This window comes from Lacerta agilis, chromosome 8 (genome assembly GCF_009819535.1).
Source record: "Lacerta agilis isolate rLacAgi1 chromosome 8, rLacAgi1.pri, whole genome shotgun sequence".
Taxonomy (NCBI): domain Eukaryota; kingdom Metazoa; phylum Chordata; class Lepidosauria; order Squamata; family Lacertidae; genus Lacerta; species Lacerta agilis.
Window position 1 is genome coordinate 612,362 of NC_046319.1, and position 20,885 is coordinate 633,246.

At 46.2% G+C, this 20,885-nt stretch overlaps 1 protein-coding gene across 2 annotated transcripts; it reads left to right on the forward strand.

Moving 5' to 3' along the window:
• Positions 1-4,779: 4,779 nt before the first annotated feature.
• Positions 4,780-19,605, forward strand: GOLGA7 (golgin A7). Of its 2 annotated transcripts, none has more exons than XM_033158975.1 (6): positions 4,780-4,798; positions 6,019-6,151; positions 13,070-13,222; positions 15,382-15,483; positions 16,723-16,785; positions 19,427-19,605. In XM_033158975.1, exons 1-5 carry the CDS (start codon positions 4,782-4,784, stop codon positions 16,768-16,770), a joined length of 453 nt encoding a protein of 150 aa, XP_033014866.1. In that variant the 5' UTR covers positions 4,780-4,781; the 3' UTR covers positions 16,771-16,785; positions 19,427-19,605. The 2 variants fall into 2 exon arrangements, with proteins under 2 accessions (XP_033014866.1, XP_033014867.1); XM_033158976.1 differs by lacking the exon at positions 4,780-4,798 and adding an exon at positions 4,805-4,885.
• The last annotated feature ends 1,280 nt before the right edge of the window (positions 19,606-20,885 follow it).

Sequence of the window (20,885 nt, forward strand, 5' to 3'; positions counted from 1 at the left end):
GCGCTTTCTGGGCACGAGACAAGCAGAAGTGTGGATGAGGGTCTTGGCAGAGAAGTAGCCAAAACAGCCTCTTTCTAAGTCAAGGCTCATTTCCTGCAAAAAGTGCTGTTGCGTGGGTGGGGGGGGTGTAAACATTGAAAAGCACAACGTTGCTGCATACAATTCATTGCACTCTGATTTTCGACTTGGAGGGGGCAATGTTAATAGACTGGCCTTGATCACAACCAGAAGCCATTTTGTGTGAAGGATTTTTGCCTGGAAGCCAGCTCCTGTTCCATCCCAAACTTGCATTAACAGTGGCCTATACTGCAGGGCAGTTCTAAGCCTGTCCCTCTCAGTCAGCCAGGAATTCAGCCCACAGCCCGCCAGGGTGCAATATATAGAGATAATATATAGGGATAAGGTACTGGCATCCACAAACACACATTTAATATTAACAAATGAAAAAGAGTACGGTAAGTTTTTCCATACAAAATATGGCCCAGGTCTGAAAGAAATTTACAATTTTCCAACACTCTTGCCCAATCCCAGCTTCACTAAAATCCTTAATGCCTTCCTTATTTCCCATGAGCAGCTCTCCCTGAGGGGTCAAAAAAGGAGGTGTCTAATGGCACCAGAAAGTTCCCTCTCCTGAGCACAGCAACTGTTACTCCCAAATTTCCTATTTCTATGGTGGCAGAGGATGGGTGCAGGGCTGGAGCAGAGTGGTTTAACTCTCAGTCCCTCTTCCTAGGGAACTCTAGGAATTGCAGCCCAGGGAGTGGAGTTTCCTCTCATCACCTTTAACAAACTACATTTCCCATAATGCTTTGGGAGAAGCCATTACAGTAGTACCATAGAGCTGTACATGTATGGTGTGAATGTGGTCATACCAGCCTTCACCAACATCTGGTGCCTTCCAGATGTTGAAGGACCACAACCCCCATCAGCCAGTGGCAGTTGTAGCTCAACAACATCTGGGAGACACCAGCACTCTTCTTCTTTGACGATCCCAGGTAGCCGGGTAAGATTGTCTACCAAATCAGGGTTTCAACAGTGAGTCCCTAAGTGACTGTGGAGGCCAATTCTGGAACCACACGTCCTTCCAGAGTGGAGACATAGGTTTCCTGGCAGGAGTTGATCACAGTGAGGGTTTGCCAAGTGTGCCTTCCTCTTAGCGCATTTCTCCCTTTTGTCCTGAGTTCTGCAAAACATGACCAGTCCAACAAAGTTATTGTTGAAGAATCATTGCTTTGACACTGGTGATCTGTGCTTCTTCCAGTACACAGGCATTAGTTTGCCTGTCTTCCTAAGTGAAGTGTAAAAATTTTCAGACACCGTTGATGGAAACTTTCAAGTAGTTGGAGATGCTGTTTATAAGTGGTCCATGTTTCACAAGCATACAGTAAGGTTGGTAGTACAACAGCTTTGTAAACAAGCATTTTAATTTCCCTGCAAATGTCCCGGTCCTCAAAAACTCCGCCCTTCAGTTGGGAGAAAGCTGCACTCGCAGAGCTTAGGCGATGATGGATTTCGGCATCAGTGTCTGACCTTGTGGAAAGATAACTGCCCAGGTAGGAGAAGTGACCAACATTTTCCAACTTTGCACCACTGAGTTGGATTTGTGGCCCTGCAGAGGGATTGTTTTGTGCTTGTTGGTGCAGCACTTTGGTTTTTTTGGCAGGGCCAGATTTATGTATAGGCAAAGTAGGCTGAAGCCTAGGGCCTCTAAATCTAGGGGGCGGCACCAGCCCGACCGCTCCCCAGCGCTGCAGTCTCCACTCTCCAAAATTGCAAACCCAAGACTTCATGTGAGGGCAGGACAACTCGGGCCCAGCAACTATGAGAATCAGGGCTAGCCAGCAGGGCCCAATTTAAAACTCTTGGGCCCAACTTGAAATCTTAGAGATATAAGTAAATCCATCTAGATAGCACTAGTGCAGGGGCCCCCTTAGGAGTGGGGCCCAATTTGGCCAAATTGCTCCAATTGCCTTAAGGCCAGCCCTGATGAGACTGTGCAGGGGTTCAGCTGACAAACGCTCTCTCTTCTAGGTACCTGGTGTCACTATTCAGAGTGCCAAATAAAGGGGGGATAAAGGGGGCACTGGGGATGCAGGTGGCGCTGTGGGTTAAGCCACAGAGCCTAGGGCTTACCGATCAGAAGGTCAGTGGTTTGAATCCCCACAACGGGGAGAGCTCCCATTGCTCAGTCCCTGCTCTTACCAACCTAGCAGTTCGAAAGCACGTCAAAGTGAAAGTAGATAAATAGGTACCGCTCCAGCAGGAAGGTAAACGGCATTTCCGTGCGCTGCTCTGGTTCGCCAGAAGCGGCTTAGTCATGCTGGCCACATGATCCGGAAGCTGTACGCCGGCTCCCTCAGCCAGTAAAGCGAGATGAGTGCTGCAACCCCAGAGTCGTCCACGACTGGACCTAACGGTCAGGGGTCCCTTTACCTTTAAAGAGGGCACTTATTGGGAATCAGTTTTGTCACCTCTCAACACCTCTCCTCCCTAAAAACCCTGGGACAATGAGCCTTTGCACTGTTGACTGAACACCCACTCTGTGCAGATAATGGAGAAAGCTTGCAAATTGTATCCCTTCTGGTTTCTATTGGCAAAACTTGTTGCATTGTTGCAAGAAAGTGTCAAAATTGTATCCCCTTGTACTTGACAATGCTGATGGACTGCTAACATTGAAAAATCACATAAAATAAATGCCATAACCAATTCTCCCCATTTCAATGACATTTTGATTAAAAGGGAAAGGCAGACTTTGACATCACCTTCCTCCATAATCCTCTAAGCAAGAGGTCACATACTCAACTTGGATACCACCCTCCTCCATAATCCTTGGGATATACAGTCAAGTACAGAGCACCCCTCCCTTGAGGGGAACAATGACCATCCATTGATGGGTTTCCTGAGGCCAGGTATTCCCACAGCCCATCCCTGGGAAGGCCAGAAGGCAAAGATATGGATAGATAGTTTTATTGTTCTTTAGGTGGCGGGTACTTAAGGTGTTGAGAATTTGATCTGATAACTGGGGCAAGTTGATGAACTTGGGTAACCTCATGACTCCCCTCCCTCCTTGTGACATGATGATGATGTATCAGCGATGTATCAATGATGGTTCTGGAAATGTATTCTGGGTAGGAAGGGAAGGTCTTCAAAGAGCTTGTAACCAATGTTTGGGGTTCTTACTCTGTGTGGAGATCTGTTGTGCAACAATAAAGACTGTGGTCTACTGACCGCTGTTTTCCTCCTGTATTTGGCTGGAACTTCCTTCTTCTGCTAACCACAGAGACCTGCAGGGACTTTCGCCCTGACGAGCTGGGCTGTTGAGTATTCTCACACCCCAGAATTTTCCATCTCAGAATCCAGAACCAGCAGGCCCAGAGTCAACAGCCAGTTGCACAGCCTTCCCCAGCTCAAGGGTCAGGTCAGTAGTGGTAACGTGCTGCACTATAGGCAAGCAAGCTCTCCCAAGTCTCTCCAACTCCTTCCCTCCTCCTTGGCTTGAACAGAGCAAGGCAAGTAAATGTGGCTGGCACTGGCCTCAGCCCTCCCAGGCAGAGAAGTCTATCTTCCACACTTCACAGAGCCCTGTTGGTGCCTGCAGCATGCATTGCAGATGGCCCACAGGCAGAGAGAGGCCTTGGGGATCAGGGAAGGCAGCAGTGGGAAGGGATCCTCAGAGGGATCCAGAACTACCTGCAGAAGGCAGGAGGCCAGGCTGCAGGTTGGTAACTGGACCTCATCCTGACTTTGACGTTAATGGGAAGGGGGAGACCAGGCTCCAAGCTAACAATCTTTTGCAAAAAATTGAAGAACTGGAATCTGTGTTTATGATGCATTTTTGTACCTGCATGCTACGTCATTTTCACAAGGTCAGCAAAGCCCTTCAAAAATCAGACCTGTTAACAATAACATCTTAAGTCCTTTAGAGGAGAAATTGAGAATTGCAGAATTTTAAATACCCGTCATCATCCTTGGCTTCACTCAATTTTATTACACTCTTCCATTTTCTTCTAGTGGTGAGGGTGGGGGATTGGGAGGGGCCTCACAAGTGGAGCAGCCTAGGGCCTCTCCACCTAAATCTGGCCCTGTTTTTTTTTGGATATTGAGCGATATTGAGGGCTTGCTTCCGAGTAGACCTGTTCGGCTCGCGCTGTCGTCTCCTGCAGGAAAGGCAGCCCAGGTCACTCCTGTCTCCGCCAACCTGGTGCCCGCCAGATGTTGCGGGGCTACGGCGGCCACCATCGGCCCGGCCGGCATGGCGCGGAGGGAGCCCCAAAACATCCAGGCTGCTCCTCTCCGAGGCGCGGCCTCTCAGACCTCTTGGGCCGCAAGAGGGCTTCCCACGCAGGGGACATCAAAGGAAGTGGGAAGGGACCCCCGGGGGAACAGCCAGCTGAAGCATCCGGGGCCCGCCAAGCTCTGCTCCGAAACCTCCAGGGAAGGAGGAGGAGGAGCGCCTGTTCAATACACACAATTCATATATGCAGTTAAAGGGTTTGATGTGTTTAATAATTGGAACAGCGCAATGCACAAGAAGATGTTCACAACGCGCGGCTCGCGGCTGTTTCGGTTGCCAGAAGAAGAGCGAAGGGGCAGCAGCCAGCCCCGGGCGATGGGACTTGCTCGCGAGTAGACGCGCCTCCTCAAAGGGCTTCCCAAGGCGAACCCGCCAGCGCCTCATCCCGCCAGCCGGACGGGCCCTTCTCTCCTTTGCGTCTCTCTATGGCGCGGCGCAGCCCGGCGGTTTCCGGCCCGGCTCCGTCGCCGTCGCGACCGCGGGAGAGATGGCTTTACGGCAGCCGTAAGTGAGGGCGCTGCGCGCGCGACCCAAGCTGGCCGTGGAGGCGGAGGCTGCGTCGGCCGTGGCGGAGGGGCTCCGGCTCTGCCCGTGAGAGAAAGTGGGGAGGGTCTGGGCTGGATCGGGGGTTGTAGAATTGGCGGCGGAGACCCCTAGGGGTCATCTAGCCCACCCCCGCGCGGCGAAGAGCCTCTCCCGCGCCCGGCCTGGGGAGGCTCTTCCTCGGCTCCGGCTCCTCTGAGGCGCCTCGGGGAGGGGCTCTGGCCGGCGACGCTTCAGGCGAGGGTCCTGCCTTGCGGGGGTGGACTAGGTGTCCCTGGGAGTCGCTCCCCATCCCGTGGGTCCTTCCTTCCTTCCCTCAGCCCGCGAAGCTCCCCTGGCAGCAGAGGAGGGAGGCGGGCCGGGCTCCGCGCCTCCGCTTCCCGGGCTCGGAGTTGGGGAGGGGGCGGGGGGGGGCGCGCGGCTCCAGGGGACTCTTAAAAGGATGGGGAAAGAGTGCTACAAAAACAGTATGGTGAACAAAAAACACACCTTCAATGCCAGGTGTAAGAAACACTCAGAGACGTGATTTTTCAGAGAGCGGAAAGCTCTTTTAACATCTGCAGCAAAGGATGTGTGATAGGTTGCCCTCCCGGTTAGCATGAAATGAGGGCAATGGGGGTGTAACTTGAGTTAGTTTTCAGAGGAAAAGGGTCTTGGAGAATTGGTGTAGGTCCCAGGGAGGCTTAAAGGCCTGTCCTTCTTTGTATTAGATTGCAAAACAGCAATCTGCATGAAGATAATTCCCACGGCTGCTTGAAGTCACAGTAACTTTAGCCTTGTTGCCACACAGATCAAGTGTCCATCCTTTTTTAAACAAAGGGATTGGTACCTCTGGTATGTATGACAAGTACATGGGCCCATTGTTCATAACAAGTCAGCCTGTGTACGGAACCAGTGAGTTGGTCACATGCAAGTGCTCCTGATGAATAAGAGGCAGATCCTGTGAAACACAGTCGGTGAGACTTCGATCCCTAAACAGCACCCCTGGGTGGCAGTTTTGAATGGGAGACCAGCTGGAATTTGAGCAGAGGCAAAGGTTAAGAGGGGGGTGAAGGGAAGGAATGACTGACCTGGCTGGAATTTGATGGAGGTTGAAAGGCTGTGGAAGGAAAGTGGGTGCTTGTCTTGATGAGGAGCCCCCTCACCAGCCCTGTGTATGTTCTCTTTCCTCCCACCTCTAGACTGGCCAGTTCAAGTTGCGAAATGAGGCCGCAGCAGCCGCCTGTTGGCAGCAAGGTCTTTGTCCAGCGGGACTACAGCAGTGGCACCAAATGCCAGTTCCAGACCAAGTTTCCTACGGAATTGGAGAATCGAGTAAGCGCTCTGTGCTTTCACCGTCCCTTGCAGTCTGACACAAGTAGGGGAGAGTTGGGTTACACTCAAGTTAACATACCCAAAGTTGATAGAAAGGATGACTTTTCCACAATAATGTTCATGATTCAAGTTTAAGTAATAATATAAAAATTGGAACATTCAAATTTATAAAATTAAAGGTGCACAGCAGCTAAAAGCAACCCATACAAACTTAGGTTTTGAAGTTTTGATGAAAATATATAAAGAAAGAGCAGTAACATTCATTTCCCCTTCCTTTGGGAGTCCTTAAAAAGCATTCTTATTCTTCTTTGGAACACAGAAATATTCTTACACACCCATTAACTACACACTTCATTTTTTTAAAAAATGCCTCAAATTGGACCTACCAATTCCCAGTCAATCTAGGATATCAGCTGTGTATGGTCTTTGAAGCGGTGGCAATCTGCCTTACTGTTTTTGTTTGCTTTCTAAAGTTCTGGCTGGCAAACAGGGACCAGATTTTAAATTAAGTGTGGGTGAAAGGGTCAGCCCTGCTGCCTGTGCCCAGATTTGCTCCTGCTGAATCATTTTCTGCTCTTTTTGGAAGGATTCCAAGAGAGAGAGGCAGTCAGACAGGCAAAGTCCTATCTCAAGACCTTCTCCAGCTGGATTTTTCGCACCCAGCACAGGGTGATCTACCATCAGTTTTCCTGTGGAGAGAATCCTAGTCGCTTTTTTGTGATTTTTAACTTTTCGGTTCATTTCTTTTATTACTATTATTATTATTAATTTTTATTAAGGATTTTCTTGATTTACAAAGGTGTCTCTCGTATTTTTTCCATTAACATTTTTACAAATCAGTTTTGGTTGTTGAGACATTAGGGAGAGGAGGGGGAAAGAAGTGGGTGGGATGGGGAGATGGGTGAGGTGGGGTGACGATGTTTCTATTTCCCTTAATATATGTAGGGTTTGGTGTCAGCGTTGTTTGTGTGGGTTCTCTGTTCGCTTGTGCTGCTTTGGCAGTGAGAGAGGTCGGGATTGGCGTAGGGTGTGATTGTTCATTTACGGTTGGCTGTGGTGGTCTTTGGTTTCCTGTGTGAGTGGGGTTGGTGGGTGTTTTTGATCAGGTTAGCCATATTGATTTGTATGCTGTAGGTAGATTTTTGTCATTATCTTGTTGGGCTGCGTGTGTGATGAAGGGGAACAATACCGGGGTGAAGGTGTCTTCTTCTGTTTGTCCCCGTGTCAGTTTCAGCTTACTGGTTAGTTTTTCTAGTAGGGCTGTTTCCCATACTACTTGGTACCACTGGTCCATGTTTGCTCCTGTTAGGTCAGGGGTCTGCAACCTTTAAGACAAAAAGAGCCACTTTGACCCGTTTCCAAAGGAAAAAAACAAATATAACACTGCATATATTGTTTCTTATCTTAATGCTATATATACAGGATCGTGCAGTCAGCTGCTATAGCTGCTATATCAAAGAAAAATATGAGCATGTCTGATCTGTGACTTTTGATGGCTAGTCCCAGTTATTATTCTCTAATGAGGGGGGAGAGTTGCACCCCATATGGTCCCAAATGCATGTATGCTTTGCTGCTTTTGATGCCCCAAATACAAAACCCTCTCGTATTCAGAGCAAGCTTGGGCTTGCTCTCCTGGGTGTTGAATGAAGTCAAGGTGTGCATGTAGGGGTGTGTGTGTGTTTGTTTTGAATCAAATAAAGGGGGTGTTGAATAAACTCAGGGGGTGTGTATGTGTGTTGAATCAAGTCAAGGTGTGTGCGTGTGTGTACGGGGGTGTTGAATCAAAGGGGCGGGGGTGTTGAATAAACTCAAGAGCTGTGCTGTGTGTGTATGTTCAATCAAGTCAAGGGCTGTGTGTGTGTGTGTGTTGAATCAAGCCAGAGGGTGTTTTTGTGTGTGTGTGTGGGCCAGTAAAGGGATGTTGAAGAGAAGCTCAAGGGCTCTGCCTGCGTGTGTGTGTTGTGGTTGGGGCAGCCCTCTGCCCCACGCTGCGTTCTGCTCTTTCCTCTTCCTCCCTCCCCCGATGGAAAAGCTGAGCGCTCTGGCTGCAGCTTCGGAGGAGAAAGAGCAGCCCGAGCTGCTCTTTCCTCCCCCCCCCCACGGAAAAGCAGAGCGCTCTGGCTGCAGCTTCAGAGGAGAAGCCATGCACCCCTTCAGAACAGCTCATCCCCGCTTGCTTTGAAGTGAGCTGGGGACAAGGGGTGAACGCTCACCCCTTCTCCCTGGCTCCCTTTAAAAAAACGGCTCCACCACCCCGCGCCCAGCCGCCGATCCCAAAAGCCTGCTTTTGAGATCGGCGGGAGGGCGCGGGGTGGAGAAAGCAGCCGGGATGCAGCTCTCTCCACCCTGCGCCCAGCCACCGATCCCATTCTGGGATCGGCACACAGGGCAAGGGGTGGAGAAAGCTGCATCCCCACTGATTTCTCTACCCTGCGCCCTGCTGCCGATCCCAAAAGCCTGCTTTTGAGATCGGCGGGAGGACGCAGAGTGGAGAAAGCAGCCGGGATGCAGCTCTCTCCACCCTGCGCCCAGCCGCCGATCCCATTTCGGGATCGGCACACAGGGCGAGGGGTGGAGAAAGCTGCATCCCCACTGCTTTCTCCACCCTGCGCCCTGCTGCCTATCCCAAAAGCCTGCTTTTGAGATCGGCGGGAGGGCGCAGAGTGGAGAAAGCAGCCGGGATGCTGCTTTCTCCACCACTCCGCGCCCTGCTGCCGATCCCAAAAGCCAGGCAGGGGGGCGCAGGCGGGCCACAGGCGCAGCGCCCCCCACCATTTCCCCGCCCCGGAGCCACGGCAAAGCTGTAAAAGAGCCACATGCGGCTCCGGAGCCGCGGGTTGCCGACCCCCATGTTAGGTCTTTCCAGTGTCTGGTTATGATGTTTCTGGCTGCTGAGAATAGATGGGTTATGAGTTCTTTGTGTTGTAAGTGGGCATTATTGTCTTGGAAGATGTTTAGTAAGACCAATTCTGGGGTGGTTTCTAACACTTGCTTGGTTATTTTACATATTTCTTGTGTGGTTGTTGTCCAGAATGTTTGGATTTTGGGGCACTCCCACCACATGTGGAAGTATGTGCCTGTGGAGGTGCACCCTCTCCAGCATTTTGGTGAGGTTCCTGGACGTATTAGTGCTAATTTTCTTGGCGTTAGATACCATCTGTAGGTTAGTTTTAGAGTGAGTTCTTTTCTTTTCATTGATATGGATTTAAAGGGAACTTAATTGTTTTAATTTTACTTGTAAACTAGTTTGGAACGATTGTAGTGTGAAATCAACATTTATTGATGTTATCCCTCAATGCACATCAGCTACGGATGTGTGCAAAGTCCAAGTGATTGTGCATGGCTGAGGGCATAAACTCCTTATGTCCTTATCCTGGTAACAGTTTACATTTCTGTTACTGGGTGGGGAGTGTATTAAAAAAGCTGTGGCTCAGTATAGAAGGAGTTTCAATTCCTTTGCTCAAGAAATAAGTATCAGTATATTTGCCTTTTATTTCCATGGGCTGTAAGCTTCTAGTATCAAAATAAACTTGGGATATCTAGTGGAAACCCGAGATCATGAGCATCTTTGTGCTTTCTCTGTTGATTGTCACTTCCTGTGTATAAGTTTTGCTAAACTTGTAGATCCAGCTGCACACTCAAGCCTAGGCAGCTGAGTTGTTCTTGAGCAGGGGTCAGCAACCTTTTTCAGCTGTAGGCCGGTCCACCGTCCCTCAGACCATGAGGTGGGCCGGACTATATTTTTTTGGTTGGGGTGTGTGTGCACGAATTCCTATGCCCCACAAATAACCCAGAGATGCATTTTAAATAAAAGGACACATTCTACTCATGTAAAAACACACTGATTCCCAGACCGCTCATGGGCCGGATTGAGAAGGCAATTGGGCCGCATCCGGCCCATGGGCCTTAGGTTGCCTACCCCTGTTCTTGAGTCACGTTTTGTGTGTGGAAGTTCTCAGGGTTTCTTAGTGAGCCTAATGCAACAGTGACATCGTATCTTCTCATTGAATTCTGTTTGTATTCTTAGATGTTGGTTCACATTCTGCATTTGGAGCGTTGCCTAAAAGCCTGCATGCTTGAGGTTAACTTACACAAATTAGCCCATGGGAATGAAACTTGAAGTTTCAGCAATGGAAAATAAATAATACAACTCCCTGCTAGACTTGGTGGCAAGGGCACCAAAAAACAGAATGGTTTCTGAGATGTACTCTCAGGCAAAGGGAGTCTGCAGTTGAGGAGAATCTTCCCCTACACCTGGTCTCTCTGCCTGCCCTTCAGGCATGCTCTGTTTCTAGAAATTCTAGAAATTTAGCATTGAATAGGCATCCTGGTTAATGAGTGGGTTAAATCAGTCACTAAGCTGATAGCATTGTTAGGATTTTTGAATCATTTTTGTTGTTAATGCAGGGAGAAAAGAAAGCTTTCTACTTGGTGAGGTAGCATATCTTGACATTAGCTTTCTGTGGGTTATTGTCAGAGAATAACAATGAAGGATTGTTTCCTGTCTCCTCACTGTATACCAGGAGTCCCCTTTCACCATGCATACCGAAACCTACATATGCAAAGTACTGAAATCACTTTGGTGAGAGCAAATAGTTCCTCCTCTGTAGTTATGCTAGGACTGTTAAGACATATTCCTATAACTACCCAGTATATATTTGCCCTGGACATAAATTTATCGCAAAGTGATTGGGGGACAAAAGGATTCAGGTCGGAGCTTGTCTCTTTGCTGGTGTTCTCAGAATACCTGTAGCCTGAATCCCATGTCATTCACTGCCAGCAAGATTTGTAACAATGAGGGTGGCTGAACTATGTCAGGATGTAGGTTGGGGACTCAATTCTGTTAAAGGAGTGAGTAGAATTATAAATGGGTGGAATTGTTTTTTTCTGCAATGAATAGTAAAGTGTTTTTTATTATTGAAAACAATCAAGGTTTGATGTGGTGGGTTATTTGTTAAATCTCTTCCTCCGAAAGGAGTCCAGGGTAGCTATTTTATTTCAGTCATAGGCTGAGTGATGTCTCCTTTTTATTGTCCTGTTGTGTGACTGATTATGGGTTAAAGGATTGGATTTGTGTGGTGCACCCTAGAACGTGGCTGTGCAGGAACTGATTTGCTTTCCATAGAAGAGGTGCCTGAAAGTAGAAATGTTGGGAAACAGCCACTGGATGCTGGGCTTGAAGGATTAGAAATTGTCTTAAAGCTAATATACATTATTTCTCCTTATTTGAAGCTAATGCTAAGAGTATTTATAAGTTTCATGTGACTTGGGTCAGAAATGCAGTGGATATTGAGCATTCAGAATCTTGCATTTACTTAAGCTCCGTAATGGAGAAGAGTGGCTTCTTTGTTTTATTCCAAGGAAGTTAGACACAGCTGTAAGGCTTTAACAGGTTGCTTTGTTTAGATCAGGCATAGGCAAACTCAGCCCTCCAGATGTTTTGGGACTACAACTCCCATCATCCCTGACCACTGGTCCTGTTAGCTAGAGATGATGGGAATTGTAGTCCCAAAACACCTGGAGGGCCGAGTTTGCCTATGCCTGCTTTAGATGATCACCCATCACATGTTCCAAACTGAAGCAAGCAAGCAGGGGAAAGTGAAAGGGTGAAGGTGCAAATCTGGAAGACCACCCAATGGTCGTCCCCAGCCCCCAGCACATTAACCTCCAAGTGGCTTTTTCTTCTCAGCACAGTGGGCATTGTAGCCTATTCCAACAGTATTGTCCTGATCTTGAAGAGTTGAGGGTGTATTCATAGAGCAGTGACATGGCAAGGGCGCCACCTTCAATGAGCTTAGTTAGGTGAGACTTGAACAGGGGCTCTTAACTTATTACACGTATACAGTCATACCTCAGAAGTCGAACGGAATCCGTTCCGGAAGTCCTTTCGACTTCCAAAACGTTTGAAAACCAAAGTGTGGCTTCTGATTGGCTGCAGGAAGCTCCCGCAGCCAATAGGAAGCCACGGAACCTCCGTCAGAAGTTCAGCTTCCAAAAATAGTTCGTAAACCAGAACAGTCATTTCCAGGTTTGCGGTGTTCGGTAGCCAGAACGTTTGGGAACTAAGCTGTTCAAAAACCAAGGTACTACCTTTCCTCCAGAAAGCTTACAACAGTGTTTTAACCTCACAAGAATCCAAGGAGTCATCTTAAGCTGCAAGAGCATCTTGCCCAAGGTGACCCTAAGGCATTCATAGCTTAATCCTATGCACATTTCCTTGAAAGTTTGGCTGAGTTCAAATGGGGATACTTATAAGTAAGCGTGTGACAGATTGCAGCCTGAGCCTTGGCTTCCTGCAACTAAACATCAAATGGTACCAGCACAGAATTTAAACAAAAGGAAACAGCGACTTAGTCCAGTATTGATGCTGTCATCCTTAATGGTGGTGATAATAATGAAGCCATTGTCTTTCTTCCACAGTGAGATCACCACCCTTACTGCCATTTGTATCCAGTGCTTCTTTAATTTTGTTTTGTTAGTTGGTTTGTTCCCAAAAATGGATTTGTAAGAAATTCCTTTTCCTAGCCATTTAATGGACCTGTGCAGAGATTGTCTGAGGCCTATGGTGGGAGTCTCCGGTCGGCTGGGAGACATGGGGTGTTCTTCACATGACAGTGTAAGTCCGGCAGGCCCATGGTGGGGGCCCCCAGCCAGCTTAGCCCTCTGATGGCCAGGGCAAGTATAGCTGGCTGCCCCCCCCCCCCAGGCCTGCCAGTTAGTATACTGCATAGAAATACTTTTTAAAGAATGCTGTTTGGGCCTATATATAAGCTGACGTCTCCACTGGAAAACATTCACCTCTAGAAACAAAGGTTTGCCTGTCACTCAGCTATCGCTGCACAGAAAACCATATATGCATTGGAGTTTGCTACGTAAACCAGGCTGAATGCCTTCTGCTAAATGTGATGCCTTTTTCAGGTCGACAGGCAGCAGTTTGAAGAAACAGTGCGAACTCTAAACAATCTTTATGCAGAAGCAGAGAAGCTTGGGAGCCAATCTTACCTTGAAGGGTGCCTGGCCTGCTTGACTGCCTACACTATATTCTTGTGCATGGAAACACATTATGAAAAGGTACATTGAGTTACTGTGACCTCTGGAAAGGGCAGGGTGCAACATGGGCAAACTGGAGTTGGCAATGGCAGAAAGTAATTCCACAAAAACAGGCATGTTAGTCTCTTGCAGCAATGAAGGCCAGTGAAACCATTCTGTCCCCAGGAATAAACTTTGCTCTCGCTTTCTGGTAAGAGTTAAGGGTGCTTGCCTGCCTTTAACAAAGGAAAGCACTGGGAAACAGCAGCAATTCCCACTGCCTGCCAGTTGGCTTTCAGGCCCCAGCTGAATTTTCAGGATAGTTTTCATAAAGGGATGGATGCATTCCCCCCCCCCAATCACTTTTATGATGTTATAAAGGCTATCCAAATGTCTCTTGGCCAGACAGTTCTGAATAAGAGGTGCTTTGCTTTCTCTCCTAAGCCAGCATGACATATTTATTTAGTTCTCCAGAGTCCATTTCTTCTCACCATGGTGCTTCTGTTTCTGAGTTTATGTAATCTGGATTTGGTTCCCTTGCTACTTGTTTTTGAGGTTACTCAGAATGCATTTATAATATATTGGCTTTCAAGAAAGGACACTCCAGGTATTTAAATCCAACCACAGTAAATATCCAAGTTCACTTTTAAAGTTTGCTGTGCTTGCCTTAGAATAAAAGCACACTTTCCAAAGACTTTATAAAAGGTAAAGGAACCCCTGACCATTCAGTCCAGTTGTGGACAACTCTGGGGTTGCGGCACTCATCTCACTTTACTGTCCGAGGAAGCCAGCGTTTGTCCGCAGACAGCTTCCGGGTCATGAGGCCAGCATGACTAAGCCGCTTCTGTAATGACATCATTACAGGAGAATGTAAAATAACGAAAGGGATAAGACAGTGATGTCCCCTGTCACCATTACTGTTTATTTTAGTATCAGAAGTCCTGGTGAGGAATATAAGAGCAGATGAAATCATTAGAGGAATAACAGTAGGAAATAAAGCATATAAATTAAAAACACTTGCAAATAATCTGGTGATCATGGTGGAAGACCCTATAAATTCATTATTAAAAGTAATAGAAAAAATATAAGAATTTGGACAAGTATCAGGCTTTAAACTGAATAAAAACAAAACCAAGCTCCTAGTAAAACATATCTCAGAACAATATAAAAAAGAGATACAACAGATGACTGAAATAAATATACAGAAAAAGTGAAATATTTGGAGATATGGTTAACAGCATAGTTAATATATTCAAAGATAATTACAAAAAAATATGGAAAGAAATAAAAAGGAATTCAGAGATCTGGGGAAGAATGGACGTGCTTTCGAAGTGCTAGGTGGGCAGGAGCTGGGACCGAGCAACAGGAGCTCACCCCATTGTGGGGATTCGAACCGCTGAACTTCTGATCAGCAAGCCCTAGGCTCTGTGGTTTAACCCACAGCGCCACCTGCGTCCCTTGTTGTTCTGAGTAGATGGCTTCTATTCCTCTTTTAAACATCTCTCCAAAATTCATCTCTTCCAGGACCTTCAGCATGAAAGTCCATGAAACATTATCAAAGGCTTTTTCAGCATCAAGAAACATCATAGCTGTCTGTTTTTCATTCCTTACCTCCAGATACTCAATGGTGTCTATTACATTCCTTATATTATCCTTTATCTGTTGCCCTGGAAAAAATCCTGTTTGATCTTGATGAATTATTTCTAATAATATGTTGAGAAAAAGATAATTACTTTAAATGCACCAATTAACACCTCAGAGGTTTCAGATGCTATTAAACAAGCAATCATCAGGCCCAGATGGACTAACAGCAAAATATTATTAAAAATTACAAAGTTATTTAATTCATCCGGTACAAAATGTAATGAATGAAATATTAATTGCAGGGAAAATACCAAAGACATGCAAAGAATCTTTTGTTACTCTGATTCCAAAGCAAGAGACAGATACATTGGAGGTTAAAAATTATAGACCAATTTCACTATTAAATAGTGATTATAAATTGCACACAAATATATTCGCAAACTTTGTTAACCTTCAACCTCGCTCCTTCCAAGTTGCAAAATGGGAGAAAATACCATTACTCCTACAAGTGCTTGTAAAAGGACTTTACTACTTTAAACATGGTTTCGCAAACATGGTTTGGGGAAGCAGAATGGATGCAAATGCTACAGGAACGTTCTGTCTGTTCTTTCCCCCAGGTTCTGAAGAAGATTGCCAAGTATATTCAGGAACAGAATGAGAAGATCTATGCCCCGCAGGGCATCCTCCTGACGGACCCCATTGAGAGAGGGCTCAGAGTTGTATCTTTTTCTGTGGCTTCCTAATCTTTTGTGCTCTAAGGCATCTGGTAGCTCTCATATCTGTTTGTGCCCTTGTGAACCAATAAAACGGCCTGTGCCATTAAACAAACAAATCCTGCCAGGATGAAATTAATATTTTACTCCAGCTTTTGAGCAAATCTTGTTTTAGCCTTTGTCGTGTAGCACAGCCCCTTAGCTATCTTCACATTTAGTGTTGGCCTAGGTCTTGAGAGACTTGTGCTCCTCACTCAGCTGAAAAGCTGAGTGAGGAGCACAAGTAACCTTGTCCCAGTCACTCAATCTTGGTCTTAACAGAGTTGTTGTGAGGATGCCGTGGGGGGAGTGGGGAAAGAACCTTGGATGAAAGGGTGGGATATGAATGGAACAAATCCCTTTCTTAGGTGTGGAAATCCCTTCATACATAATGATTGCTACTTCCGTTGAGTTTTAGCTTGATAGCACTTGGGGGTAAAGCTGGCAAATAGAACCTTTCCATCAGTGCTGGTTAGGGAGACTGCTCCAAGCAGAACAGAAGCATCTCTTGGTTCAGTTTCTGCAGAATTGTAGTTTGTTATGTTGACACACCAGGAAGTAATGGGGGTGTTCTTCACAGCTTCAACAGTACAGGCCAGTTTGCCTGGACTCTTCTTAACAGGTGTCAAAGAGTACTGGTTAGGGATCCTTGGAGTGTCAAAGAGTACTGGTTAGGGATCCTTCCTTCTGAGTGTTGCTTATCAGCTATAGCAAAAAGAGCCTTCCAAGAAGCCTTTCCCCCCATTCTGTAGATTTTGCTTCTGACAAGGGCACAGGCAACGCGGGCTCTCATTGGGAGGGCACCAAAGGGCTTTGCAGCCACCTTTGCCTGTAAGGGATAGCGTGTTGGCATCTCTCCTCCAGAATTCAAAGTGGGGGTAGGGGTGGGGGTTGGTTTGTGCTTGTTCATTAATAGTATAGCGTTTGGAAAGAAATAATTTGGCTGAGTCAGACCCATTGGCCCATCTAGCATAGCATTGTCTGCACTGCCTGGCAGCTGCTCTTCAGGCTTTCAGGCTGGGGACATTCCCATGGAGACATTTGAGGACTGAGCCTGGTGTCTTCTTCATGCAAAGCACTGGGCTGTGGTCCTTCTCACCCCTTAAGTGGGGGTGGGGAAATATAAGATTCAATACTTCACTATCTTGATGTTTTTACCCACATGCCTCTTCTGCAGTGTATTTTTTTAACAGCACTGCTGTGCAGATTGAAATTACCATTTATGAAGACAGAGGTGTGAATAGTGGGAGATAAATCCTGATGTCCAAGGTAAGTGTTAACTGTAGATGCTGCTTTGTGATCTGCTTCTCTACAAACCCCCCCACCAAAATAGTTTATTCCCCCTGCTCCCACCAAAGAACCTGGTTTCTGCCTTTAAAGGTCATGGGAAAAACAACCCTATACTGTTGCATTATGATTGTTTCATGTAGCCCTAAATAAGTGAAAATTTTAAAATAATGTTAAACCCCTGGAGAGCTGTTCTAGCAGCAAATGAAGGAACAGAATTGAGTAATGATCCTTCTGGAATTAGAGAAAAATTAGACTTTTTTATTTAATCTGATTGAGTATTATCTTCTACCTATCACATTGAAAAGGAGGAATCAAGATCGGGAGGATGAGGTGGAAAGAAAAGGATTTCTGTCAACAGAACAGGGAGACTCACAAAACAGCGATTGCTGGTTTGGAGTAATACTGTTGTAGTCACCAAGAAGATAGAGTGCATGTTGCTTGTTTTCAGGATGCTGGTTCTTGGGTTCCGTCACCTAGTCATCAGTTTTGAATGGAGATTGAATTTTCCTAACATCCTAGTGGGAAACCAGAATGTAACCAAGCACTGAAGGACAAACAGAAATCCTCAACTGCTTGGTACGAGGAGGATTTCCTTGTGGACACTTTATCAGAAACTGCATATTGCCTTGCAGCTCAATCCTCCAGTCCGCCATGCTGGATGGGGTCTGCATGGAGCAGAGGGGTCCTTCCACCTTGTCCTTGAAGACTCCATTGCCAGTTGTGGGGAAGTTCGAGCAAGGGGCACCCCAGTGGGCGAGTGGAAGCTGCCACTGACAGGATCCAGTCAGCAATTCCTCCCCCCCCCCCGCCCCCCAATAAGGTGTCTGATGGGTGGACCCTACCACCAGCCTGTGACTGCAAGGGGCCTGCTCCATGAAGCCCCTCTGTTTCTGCCCGGGGGTTAGGATTAGCAGCCTGACATTCAACAGCTCAGAAAGGGACTGATGATAAGTCTGAGATTGGATAAATACCCGGTACTTCCAAGAAATCAACCAATTTACGTCTTGTAGATGTGGCACACCCACCTGGTACTGTACAAAGAAAGGTGTTAAGAGATATTTAAGCTGGCTTTAGGACCATTGTTGAGTAGCAGGCAACATGTGAAAGAAAGTGACATGTCTGGTGAATTCACCAACTGGCAATAAAAATGCCATTGTCAATCCAAATAGGTCATTAAAGAGAACAGCCTTCAATCTTTCTTGCCACATAGGTGATTTATAATGCAAGGATCATTTTTTAGTTGATTGGTCAGTGTCCTCCATTTAGCTTTTGCTCCTACGCTGATCAGAAAGAAGTTTCACCCATAAGCAGGTGCAGTTAAGAGTATTCTAGTTTGATCTATCTTGCCTTAAGTTGTGCATCCTCATTACTTGGGAGAGAAAAGTGGGATGAAAATCAGATTTGGGAGTTGAAATCTACCCTGTTGTGTAAGCAGCAGCATTCTTGAAAGTGGAATTTTAGATCATTTATCCTGTCACAAGGAGTGTAGTGTTGTTGGAAGTACCGGTAATTAGTTGAAATTGCAAGTGATTTCCCCTATAAATATAAAAAGTTTAACCAGAAGTCATTGTTCAAATGATTAACAAAGTGTAGTCCTGCTTATTGCTGCTGCTGCTGCTGCTGCTCTTGTTTCAAAAGCAATTTCTGTCCAGTCTGTTTTTGGCTTCTCTGGAGGAAAACCTTGGCCCCCGACACCCTTTGGCTGCAGTATAACTGTTGCTAGTGAGCTTAAGAATAGTGCAGATAGTCCATTGGAAGGTCCTGCTAATCCCTGAACTCTTGAGAGGAAGCTGCCATGTTAGGCTCTTGTTTTCTGTGGCTGTAATACACCCTCTCCCCTCCACACCGGCTGCTTTTACTGCCACATCTGTTTGGCACCATCCATTAGATATGGCTCATTTGACAGTTGCTAGTGCTTTCCAGAATAGTTGTAGGGATTTTGAGCAATTACATACACAAAGGAGCTATGTTATTGGTGCTCAAGCCACTGTGAAATTTCTAAACCTAAGGCACATAGACGGATAGTACATTTCTGAATAGCTTCATTAACTGCAAGTGTATTTTATTTAGCATGATGATCTGAAGCTCTCCAGTAATGTTGGGGTAGAAAAGGAGCTTTGCAGATTCTCTGGCTGCCACAATTGTCCTTCGGTCCCCTTCCTCTTCCAGCCATCTGAGGTTGGCTTCCTGTCCACGGCATTCATCCAGAATGGTCCACAGCTATTGAACATACACAGCAAGGATGCCATGGGGACCCTCATGACATAGGCAATGAAGCCCTTGCATTGGAAAGGGGAGTTTGAGTACCTGATCTTCATCAGAATGACACAGAACTGTTACTTTATTTATTTATTCTTTTATAAATAATCTCCAGCCAATCAGTCTGCTGTCATCCAGGCCAGTCAGACGCACTTCACATCTAACAAAACCTTAAAGCAATCGCCCCTCTCTCTCCTCTGTCTAAACCACTGCTCCACAGGTTTGCAACACTGGTAACAGTACAAGGCTTCAAACCTTTAAAGTCACTGAAAATTTTACCTTCAAAACACGAACATATCTGAGAGGAAAGTGCATCATTATTTTGTTTTAATCTGTTTAACTCCACTCTCTTCCTTCCTAGGGTCCAGCTTTTGTTCCAGAAAGTTCCCCTACCTCCTCCGTCATAACATCATTCCTTTCTTCTGCCGCCAACCCCATGGTGCCATCTACCACAAAGACTTAACTTCTCAAAATCCTACTCCTTCACAGCAAAATCCCATGGACAGGATAGCATCCATTTTGTGTCATATGGGTAAGCCACAAGCAATGGCGTCTGCCTGGTAGCTTTAGCTTCCAAGGCCCAGTTGAGCAGCCATACGAGTCAGCGGGCACGAGACCAGTCTGGAGTCGGCTGAGGGGCTCCTTTTGCAAGCGCTCGGATTTTGTCAGCTATTCGGGAAGAAAGCAGCCGTGTGGCATAGGCAGCTGAATCTCCAGAAATGAGGCCCATGTTTGTGAAGTGGCAGCAGGGTGTTTCTCTGCTTGTTCAGAGGAGACTTGGAACAAATACCATCTTGAGTTGAAGCTTCCTGTGGTGGTAACAGCAACAATGCAAAAAGGCTTTCATTTCTAACGCTTCACCAAGAGCTAGTGCAGTCTTTGGGACACAAAGTCCTTTGCTTTCGCTGTCTTTCAAGAGAGGAGAAGGTAAATGGTTTGTTTTGTTCAATGTGCGGCAGCCCAAATGTATGCTGTGCCAGTCAGTGTAACTGCCCCCTGCTCTCTCCACCCCCTTTCAAGTGTTGAATATGTGAGCTAGGTAATAAATGGCTTTCTCAGTTTTGTTAGCAGTTAAAAAGTTTTAGGGCAAGCTGGTACCTTGACTAGAAATGGTGTTATGATAGCGCTTTGTTTTAGATCTCTCTCACACAGTGTGTGCAACTCAGCAGCCTGTAGTACTTCCACTTGCATTTAACATTCCTCTAGCAATACTTACAAAACATATAGAAGATTTTAGTTTTCTGAGTTGATTCCTTCTTATGGTTCATCCAAGTGGGCCCTTGAGTAGAGGCTGGTAAGAGTCGCTCAGCCGCTTGACAGTTGCTGTCGCCTCCCATGTCCAGGAATTCAAGGCTTTGCCAAACGAGGCCACTTACGAAACGGATAGAATATTTCACTTCTTGAGCGATTCAAAAAGCCAGTAGTGAATCAGGGTCTTTAGGTGGATTATTCTTCAATACCTATTTGCTGGTTTCTTTATCCTTGCCTCTAGACGTCTGTTTAATATTTAAGTGTACAAAACACCTTTTTTTCTAATCTGTAACAGTGTTTTGCCTTTTGCACCCGTTACAATCAGTTTTGAGAAATATTAATGGATTGGTAACTTTTTTTCTTAAATAAATTTTGTCATTTGCTAGCACTGATCTGAATTTGAGTTTTTTTTTCCATGAAAGTTAAACCAATGACATTTGGGGGGAACTGAAGATGCCCTCTGCTACTCGGCCTGCCCATTGTTATTGTATGTATACATTAACTTGCATGTTACAGGTATATTTGTGGAGACACTTTGGGGGGGATCTTTAATGTGAATATTATTGCAC

Bases quoted from the DNA above. Each gene is read 5' to 3' on its own strand.
- GOLGA7 (XM_033158975.1), top strand. The intron at 6,152-13,069 runs GTAAGCGCTCTG...TGCCTTTTTCAG, and splicing joins CTACGGAATTGGAGAATCGA to GTCGACAGGCAGCAGTTTGA. The intron at 15,484-16,722 runs GTATCTTTTTCT...ACTGCTGTGCAG, and splicing joins TTGAGAGAGGGCTCAGAGTT to ATTGAAATTACCATTTATGA.